The sequence below is a fragment of the Chanos chanos genome, chromosome 8, assembly GCF_902362185.1.
Source record: "Chanos chanos chromosome 8, fChaCha1.1, whole genome shotgun sequence".
Lineage (NCBI taxonomy): Eukaryota > Metazoa > Chordata > Actinopteri > Gonorynchiformes > Chanidae > Chanos > Chanos chanos.
Window position 1 is genome coordinate 27,336,321 of NC_044502.1, and position 9,664 is coordinate 27,345,984.

Sequence of the window (9,664 nt, forward strand, 5' to 3'; positions counted from 1 at the left end):
CTGCCTGTCTCTGCACCTGACGCAGAGCAACAACTACACACACGCAGAGAGAGAGAGAGAGAGAGAGAGAGAGAGAGAGAGAGAGAGAGAGAGAGAGAGAGAGAGAGAGAGAGAAACACAAACACAATGTTTCTACACAAATCAATGTGCACATAAAGTTGTCTGTGTTAAACTTTGTAATGCACAATGTTGGCCCTCATAAATAAAGTATATGAGTGTTTGTGTGTGTGTGTGTGTATGAAGCAGAGAGTGTACATACCTGTTTTAGTGTGTTCTCTCCTGGCTGTGTTGAGCTGAGACTCCAAATCTCTGAGCTGCTTGGTACAAGTTTTTTCAACCTCTGACAACCTCTCCTGTAAAACTACGCAGACAGTCACACTTACACACACAGTCACACACAAAACACACACACAAACACAGTCTCAGGGTTTTTCCGATAAAAACTCTTCTTACCTCTCGCACTGTGTTGTTGTAAGTGGAGGGCCTCAGTGCGGAGCTCCGTGATGGTCCCCTCTAGTTGCTCACACTGTGTGTGTGCCTGTACACGGCCTGCTTCACACTTTTCCAACTCCTCCCTGCTCTGGGCCAGAGCCTCCGTCAGGCGCCCCACTTCCCTATCGCCTACAGCACAGTACACGCACGTGCACACGCATGCACACACACACACACACACACACACACAAACAAATACGCGCCTAAGAATCACGGTGAAGCTGTGTATCAGTGTGGCTGAGTCTACTGAGGCTCTAAAGGAGATGTTTTGGGGTTTAGGGTGTGTATGTGTTTGTCAGTGTGTGTTTGTGTGTCCGTGTATTTCTGTGTGCATGCTCTTACGCTGCTGTTGAAGGTCTGAGAGGGCGTTGTGGATGAGCTCTGGAGTTTTCTTCAGTTCCTGTGCTAGTTTATCTCTTTCCTCACTCAAAAGCGCCACCTGTGCCTTCAGGTCATTAATGCAACTACGACACAGAGACAGCCAGAGAGACACATGAGAAAGAATGAAATATACACAAACATTCATAAAGGAAAGAGAAACCAAGAAAAGAGTGAGAGAGAGAGTGACTGGCTGTGTGTGCGAATATATATCTATAAAGTTATAGCACCTCTCAGATGGGTCATGTCCTGGAGGTTTAGTGGCCTGCTGGACTTTCCGTAGAGCCTCTCGTCTCACCAACAACCCTGTCAGAGCACATACAACAAACAACACACACAAACAGTCATCATTAACTCCTCAGTTTTACAGGTTTCACATCTCCACACCAGCCTGCGTGGACATTTCTGTGTGCAGTTGACTGCACAAACACACACCGTGTACAGTGTCCAGTCTCTTGGTGGCAAAGATGAGTCTCTGGCCCAGACCACTGAGATGAGACAGGGCGGAGTTCATGAGCCCTGCTCTCTCCTCACAGACAGCACTCAGCCTAAAAGAGAGAGAGAGAGAGAGAGAGAGAAAATGGGCGCTGATGCTGTTTTTGTGTGGATTGTGACAGTAATAATAATGGTAATAATAATAATAATGATGATGATCATATTCAGATGAAGAAAATAACAGGTGTGGCAGTGAGGAACTGATGGTGAGGATGAAGATGTGTTACCTGTGTATGGTCTCTGTGATGGTACTAAGTGATGTTTCCAAGGTCTGGTTCTTCTGCTTCAATTTGTCCTTCTGCTCTATAGCACTGCTCAATTCCTGCTGCACTGCCTGACAGTACACACACACACACACACACACACACACACATCAGGACCAAGCAAAGAACACTGATAACAGGAGCTGGAATGCCACAGACAGGGCACAGTCTGACATGTAAGAGGTGTGTATGCATCCTAATGGGAAGGTTAAGACTCTGTAGGCTAGGGCAGAGAGTGACCTGTGTTTGGAGCACCTGCAGCTCCAGCTGGGCTGTCCTGTCCTGTAAACTGTTCTTCAACACACTGTTCTGTGACCTCAACCCCTCAACCTCCTCCTCCAGAGCATACACCTGAACACACACATACACACACACACAGAATCTAAATCAGAAATGCTCACACTTCAAGTTTCAAAAGTCAACTACAAACTCTGACTCAAATCCAATAACCAGTTAGTTTGAGTAGCTATGTGCGGGTCTTTGAGGTGCTGTGTAGCTATTAATAATCTGCTCTGGGTGAGAGTATCTTGAATGGAAAAGTGTAGTTATTTGTGGATCTAGTCAGTGTTTCGAGCAGTAATTTGACTCTTTGCCATGTTGTGTATAGAGTGGGGTATTGACTATTTACCATGTTGTGTAGTTGGTGTTGTTCTGCTCTGAGTTGTGTTTAGAGTGGTGTATTGACAAGTTGTGTAGTTGGTGTTGTTCTGCTCTGAGTTGTGTTTAGAGTGGTGTATTGACTCATTACCATGTTGTGTAGTTGGCGTTGCTCTGCTCTGAGTTGTGTGTCTCTGGAGCGGAGCTGCACTAGCAATGCAAACACCTTCTCTCTCCACAGACGCAGCAAATGAGTGCTTTTACTCCCACCTTTCAACACTGTGTCATACTGCAGACACACACACACACACACACACACACACACACACACACACACACTCGATTAAATACACTCTAGTTTTTAAAACATCAAAGGATCATAACACTGTGACACATAATCAGAATGTTCCATGAGACATTCATTAACACGTCGCAAGGGTGGCTTTGGATCGCCTTGGCTTGTCACCGTTTATTACAGATTTTAACAACAGATATAACAGAGTACAGCAGCATATGTCCTACATTACGTGGATCAGTCATGATACAGATCAAAGAGATGCTGGCTCTGATGTCATACACCAGTCCTGACAAAGCCAGTCAGATATAAAAGAACACTTGGGATGAAGCAGAGGACTCACTCCTGATTTATCTGCTATGTATTTGTTCATTTCCTGGTGTGAAGCATGTTTCTCTCAATTCAGATTTGTTGCCTTTGTAAGCAGAGCTGTGGTCAGTTTGGTGAGTCAATGACTTCTTACCTGTTCTCCCAGTTCCTTTTCCTGGATGGCCAAAATGTCGTTCACAGATTTTACTCGCACATTCAAGAGTTCCACTGACAACTGCAGAGCCTCTTTCTCCTTTTCCAGCCGCTAACACACGTACACACACACACACACAACTTCACATCAGTTTGAACTCGTATGTTACTTCTATTTATTTATAGACATAATTGTGGTAGGAGGCGATATTTATTTAGCATTATAAAACACTAATGCATGCCCATATAAAACATTACACCAGAGCGTTACAACAAAAATACCAAGCCAAGTTTCAGCTGTAGGGATTCAGATAAGTGAGCCCAACTCTTCATGGCATAATTCCTCTGTGTATATTGTGCTGGACTGAAGTCTACAGCATGTGCGAATATTAATCAAACTTCTGAAAGCCCTATCACACACAGAATATTTGACCAAAGCATAAGTTGTATTACTGATTTGGTACAGGACATGGTGACCATCTGTGTGGTACACCTATAGCATTTTTGTCTCCTTCTCCTTCTTTCTTTCTGTACCTTCACTTTATCGCTGAGCTGGTCTTCGGCCCCCCTCTCTGCTGCGAGCGTTGCGATGTAGTTGCGTAAATTCTGCAGTGTTTCTGACTGACTGGCCAAATTGTTCTTCAGCTGACTGAACCAGGAAATCACATTAGAGAAGGAATATTAATCATTATTATTAAAATCGGGATAGTTCTCCATTTCCATGGGGGCACGCGAACTCAGGCTACCCTTAAAGCAGTAAGCAGGTTTGTTACCTCAGCTGGTCTCTCAGCTCATCTCTCTCTGAGCTTGTGTCTTCCAGACATCCCTTCAGTGAGGAGACCTCCAGTGTAGATTTGCTAAGCCTGTTCTGTAGGTCTCCAATAGTCTGGTTTAGAGAGGCCACTTCAGTACTGTGGCTTTCATTCAAGTGTTGTAACTGGAGGTGGGGGACAGACACAGATGCCTTAGTCTGTTTGAAAATTCCCTGTGAAACACAGTTAGATGTGTGCTGTGTGTGCATATAATTGAGGTTTTACCTGTGTTTGGTGTTTACTGGTCATGTCGTCCAGGTGCTGCTGAAGCTCCCTCTCTCTCCTCATGTGCTCCCCCAGCCGCAGGCTCTGCTCCTGGACTTCACCCTTCAGGCACTCTGCCTCCTGTCTGGAACTGTGGAGCTCTGTCTGCCAGCTTTCACGCTCTGTAACACGCTGTCTCTGCAGATCAGCCAGCTTCACACACAGACACGCACACACATTCAAACACACACGCAGACACACACGCACACACACACACACACACACACACACACAGAGTAAGCAGAGGGGCTGAGGATCATTAGGCCCTGCAGTAAACCAGATTGTGTTAGTGTTTACTGGTTGACTTGTGATCATGCTCGACTGCGTGTAGTTGTTGACTAGCAGTCTGACCTTCTTCCGGAGTGTCTCCTGCTCATTTTGACTCTGTGTGAGTTCAGCTCTACAGCGACTCAGCTCCACACCTAGCTCCTCACGGTCTACCGACAACCTGCAACACACAGAGACAGAGAGAGAGAGAGAGAGAGGGAGAGAGAGAGGACCATTTTCTGTTAGGAGAGTGTTTGTTAACTAAAACTACAACTGTATGTATCCACAGACTGCGCTTATATATTACTTGTATGTATTCACATTTGCATGCATGTGATTGCTTTCTTAGAAATGAATCAGTTATTTGTCACAGAATCATTGTGCTGTTACAGTGCAGTGTGTTTCTACCTGTTGATTTTGCTTTCTCTATCTCTAATCTCCTCTCTCTGTTTGTCTGCATTCTCTTTCAGAGAGTCCAACTGTCCTCTTAACCTCTGTGTCTCATATCTCCAATGCTCAACATCCGTACCCCACTTGTCATCTGACTGTCTGCTGAGAAAGAGGGAGAGAGAGAGAGAGAGAATTAATTCCTCACATCCAGAGTAAAAAGACAAACAGCACAATAATACAAACAGAAAAACAGACTGTCCCTGACTAATGAGAGTTTCTGCTCTGACAAGCCAGAAAGTCAAAAAATCTCCTTCTATTATATTAATCATAAGGATATAAACAATTAACATGCATGAATACTACATTATACAACTGGGCTTTGTTATATTTTTCACTAATTTCACACATTGTTCCTGTCACAATAATACTAATGCAGTACAAATCCTATAAATGCACTGCAGTAATTATACAATGAAAGGTAATTCTTGAATAATGTGGACAATACTACACAGTGCTATTAAACAATTAATGCATACTGTACGGTGCTAATTAACGAGTAGTGAATACTACCGTGGACTTACCACGGATGCAGTCAGCTTCATGCACCGTCTGTTTGAGTAATTTCTTAATTAAACATGTAAATCAATTGGATGAAGCAGAAGAAGACACGGCTGAGGATGGATCTTCAGTGCCACTCAGTAAAACAGAGAAATCTGTGGATGGCTAACGGCCTTCAAAGGCACTGTCAGAGAGTCTTGAGTTCTCTTCAGTGGATGAAGAGACAAACATGTCCCGTTTAGACTGCACACATTGCCTTTTCTTCTCATTAAAAATCTCCATGTAGCAGGCAAGTCCCTCTCGGATCAGTTTGTCAGCTTTAGAAAATCTCTCTATGTTAGGATCCATTCCCTCTAACATTTGCATTCCTTTATTAATAGAAGCAAAAGCCTCTGCCATTTCATTAACTGAAAACCTTTTGGGGGATTCAGCAACATCATCTTTTTCTGCACTTGGTCTCTCTCCTTCCTCTGCAACTATCTGTTCCTCCTTGATTGCCTTCAGGCCAGGCATGTTTTTTGCTTCTTTGTGGACATATGTATGCTCTTGGTCAGGCACAAACTTTTCCTGGAAAATGAGACCGTCTGGCTCCTTCTTCAAAGCTTTCCCTGCATGCACATGAGCACTGGCTGCCTCTCCACCGCTCAACTTTACACTGCGTAGATTGTGCCTGTTTTTAAATCTTTGGAACCATCCATGACTTGCTGTAAACGTCTGATCATAGTCATCACCTGCCTGTTCTTTTAGGGTTTCAAAAAGGCTCCTTGCTTTAGCCTGTATGGTCAGAAGGCTTAAAGGCACATGCTTTCTGGTCTGTTCTTCCATCCATGTCACTAGCAATTTTTCCATTTCTTGAATAGGCCCTTGTCTCTTTTTCGTTATTATCGTAGCTTTAACTGGCGCTGATCCTTTCACTGCTTCACGAATTCTCTCCTTGTCCTTTAAAATCGTCGATACCGTCGAGTTAGAAAGGCCTACGTCACGTGCGATGGTCGATACCGATTTCCCATTTTCATGCTGCACGATTATTTTCATTTTCATTTCTAAATCTATAGCTTTTCGCTTTCTCGTTTCAGCACCAGCAGAACACTCGCTTTTTCGCTTGCTAGCCATTTTAAATAAAAAGTAACTTGAACGGAATCACAAACTAAAAGTTTTATAAACAAAACACACCAGGCCAGACACCTAACCACACTGAGACCCAAACATTAACTAATATGGCTGTCTTGTTTTCGTACAGCAGATGGAGAGGTCTTCGCTAGACTTTACGACCAAACGTCGCGACTTGAAAACAATATAATAAGGATAACAGGACTGCCGTCGTAAGTCTGAGTGCTGGTAAGGCGCATACGTCGTAAGTCGAGAACAGTCTGTGTATATGAACATTTGAGCGAGAAAGTAAATGACCCACTGAGTATTCTGATGTCACTAGCTATACATCACACAGCACTTGCTACTGCTTCACTGTTACCTCCCTTTTCACTGTGAACGTGCTTTTGCTTCCTAGCTGTGTGTGTAAGTGTGTGCGTGTTTGCGTATGTTACCTGACTGCTCTGTTGTCTCTGTACTGCAGTAAGATTCTATGGTTCTCTCTCCGGAGCTCCAGAATCTCTTGTTGGAACTGAGCGACGGCCAGCCAGGGGTCCGAAGTGGTAGAGGGCACCGTGGGTATACACCCCAACCCTGCACCCCTCCCTCTGGAGGATAAAGACTCAGGGACCACAGAGACAAGGGGAGGCTCGTACACTGCTCTTGTAGTGGGTTTAGGTGCAGTAATGAATTGAGATGGAGTCATTAAGCTAGGCGTTGTCTCGTGTGCCACCCCTACTGAGTAAAAGTGACAAAGGGTAATTTATAAAAACTTCCCTTGCTAAGAAACAAACCTTAAGCTGTTCTATAGCTGGTCTGGCATGGGTAATAGGCTACACACAGGGGGTACAAGGTACTGCTAAACAACGTCATCTGATCTCCAACAGATGTCTTAGCAGTGTATCAGTCTCACGTTTATGCTAGCATTGACAAGTGTACAGGTGTGAACCAAGTTACTGTAAGCAACACAAATTTGCGACGCTTTTATCAGTGCTATGTTAAACATAACTATTCGTTAATATCAAGTTAATTTCAGCAGTGACGAACAACCAAGAACATAAACTTACAACTTATAACGACAGCTATGTTTGTGTTGTTAATCGTAGCATATTTTCGTTAGCTTCTGTAACTAACCTCAGCTAACTTACTTTGTGCAGGCGTTGTCACAAAGTCGGAAGGCGCGTTCAACTTTTCAGATTGTGGGCGATCCATTCTATGTTTGTTTCACGATTACACAAACACCACGTTTAATTTATAGATGAAAAGAATGCCATCTCCCTACAGACAATTTTCATTAAGGTTCAGTTATGGCGGTAGACGCTCCAAAACATCTCAACAGCAACGGTTCCTAATAACTTACTGCGCATGCTCTACACACACTACATCCATTCGCTCACGTGTTTCATACCAATACATGATATTTAAAAACAGACTTGTAGTAGTAGTAATCGCCTTTAAAACGAGAATGAGAAAATTTAAGGAGACAGAAGAGAGCGACAGAGCAGAAACCTATTTTTATTTTTGCAATTAATTTAGCACCAAACAAACTGATTCGCTGGTCCTTCGTTACTCAACAATTCAGATTATGTTCCAGAGCATCGTGCAATGTACGTGCCTATTCGAGCAACTCAGATTAAGGTGACACAATTCACTTACAAGTCTGTTACGTCAGAAGTAATTTAAAAATTAAAGCCTTAAAATTTGAGATCGAAAAAATTACAATAAATTAAAATATCAACGCAGCACAGATCAAGCCGCGGTCTCTTTTGAATAGACATGCTGGACTCTCTGTTTAAACTCACAGTATATACGTTGGACCATGAGATTATGTGAGTAGATGGATCAGATTGTTAACTGTTAGTTAATCGGCTATAAAGTGTACCGGCAGGTGAAGTGGACGAAGAACGGCGCACACAATGATTTCTTTAGTTAAATGACCATTTAATTTCATTTAAAAAGAAGAGGAAAAAACCTGCATGCAGACAAACTACCAAGGTGGATTCAGGAAAGCTGACTTTCTCACCAATTATTTCAGTCATAGAGAAATAAGCATTTTTATTGGTTTGTACAAAATGTTTAAAATCCTGATGGATGAAACATCGACACAAATTAAAAAAAAAAGGAACATACTTTACATGAAACTCATTTTATTAATATTAACAAATTAATCGTCTATAAGACAAAAAAAAATACATCAATTAAAAACAAAACCAAACAGAGACATGATTTTCTGAGTTGCTGGTAAAAGCAACACTGTCTGTTCATGTGTGTGGGGGGAAAAAAGAGTCAGAGTAACCATAGTGAACTAGTTAAAAATGATTATCACTGCATGTTTGTCCCTGATATAACATGAGCTGCATTTGTTCATTGCTCTGTTTAGTCTAGGAGTGAAAGGATGTCCCTGATCATTACTCAAAACTGTGACTACACTGAAATACAAACACATACACACACACACACATGCATGCATACATGTATGCCCATGCCCACAGCCACACACAAGTGCAAGCGTGCACACACGCACGCACGCACGCACGCGCGCGCGCACACACACACACACACACACCCACACACTCACTCATGCATTCATGCCCATACCCACAGCCAAAAACACACTCACACACCTCTCTAAAATTTAGTGAGATAAGTAAATACAGTTGAGAGGAATAGAGAGAGAACAACAACAACAAAAAAATCACAAATGTGTAACACCAATACAGAGGAACAAAACATCAGGGAGATATTATATGGCTTATTTTTGGAAAAATAAATGAAGGAAGGGAAGAGGGAAGGACAAGGTGTACAGCTTGCTGGGTTAAGATGTCAAAATCATAGCCTCTCCAGGTTGGCGATAAGCCTCAGTAGAGGATTCTGACTGAAAGAAAAATAACACACACACACAAAATAAAGAGCAGTATTAGCTCTCAGTCCAGCACATTTATCACTGCAGTCTCATCAAACATTTTTCCTCCACTATATAAGTTGGGAAATACAGTGTTGTGTGAAACTGGGTTTTCATTGCGAGACGTATTTAAACACACTATTTCTGGGCTGTGCTCTCACCTTGACTGTGTCCACAAACACAGGTGCACTATCTGTGCTTTTCAGATTTATGAGTGTCACAGTTAAGGCCATAAAATGTCACAGGGGAGACAATGGTGAAGCACAGCTAACAGTTGTGCACAGAAACGTCCTCATTTCCTTAATTAAACAGCAGCACACCTCTAACCGAATTTCACTATTCCAACACAGAACAGACATACTACATTAGACCGTTAGCTGTAAAACGTGTACCTGTCAGT

The 9,664-nt window shown here is 42.8% G+C and overlaps 1 protein-coding gene across 1 annotated transcript; it reads right to left on the reverse strand.

The window, feature by feature from the left end:
• Window positions 1-167: 167 nt before the first annotated feature.
• On the reverse strand, window positions 168-7,574 carry cchcr1 (coiled-coil alpha-helical rod protein 1). Its single transcript, XM_030783035.1, has 16 exons — window positions 7,511-7,574; window positions 6,818-6,968; window positions 4,410-4,506; window positions 4,020-4,211; window positions 3,756-3,919; window positions 3,517-3,631; window positions 2,984-3,094; window positions 2,377-2,514; window positions 1,869-1,979; window positions 1,593-1,699; window positions 1,306-1,418; window positions 1,101-1,176; window positions 835-956; window positions 454-621; window positions 260-361; window positions 168-172 (listed from the first exon to the last, which is right to left on the reverse strand). The coding sequence occupies exons 1-16, from the start codon at window positions 7,572-7,574 to the stop codon at window positions 168-170; spliced, it is 1,836 nt and encodes a 611-aa protein (XP_030638895.1).
• Window positions 7,575-9,664: the final 2,090 nt, after the last annotated feature.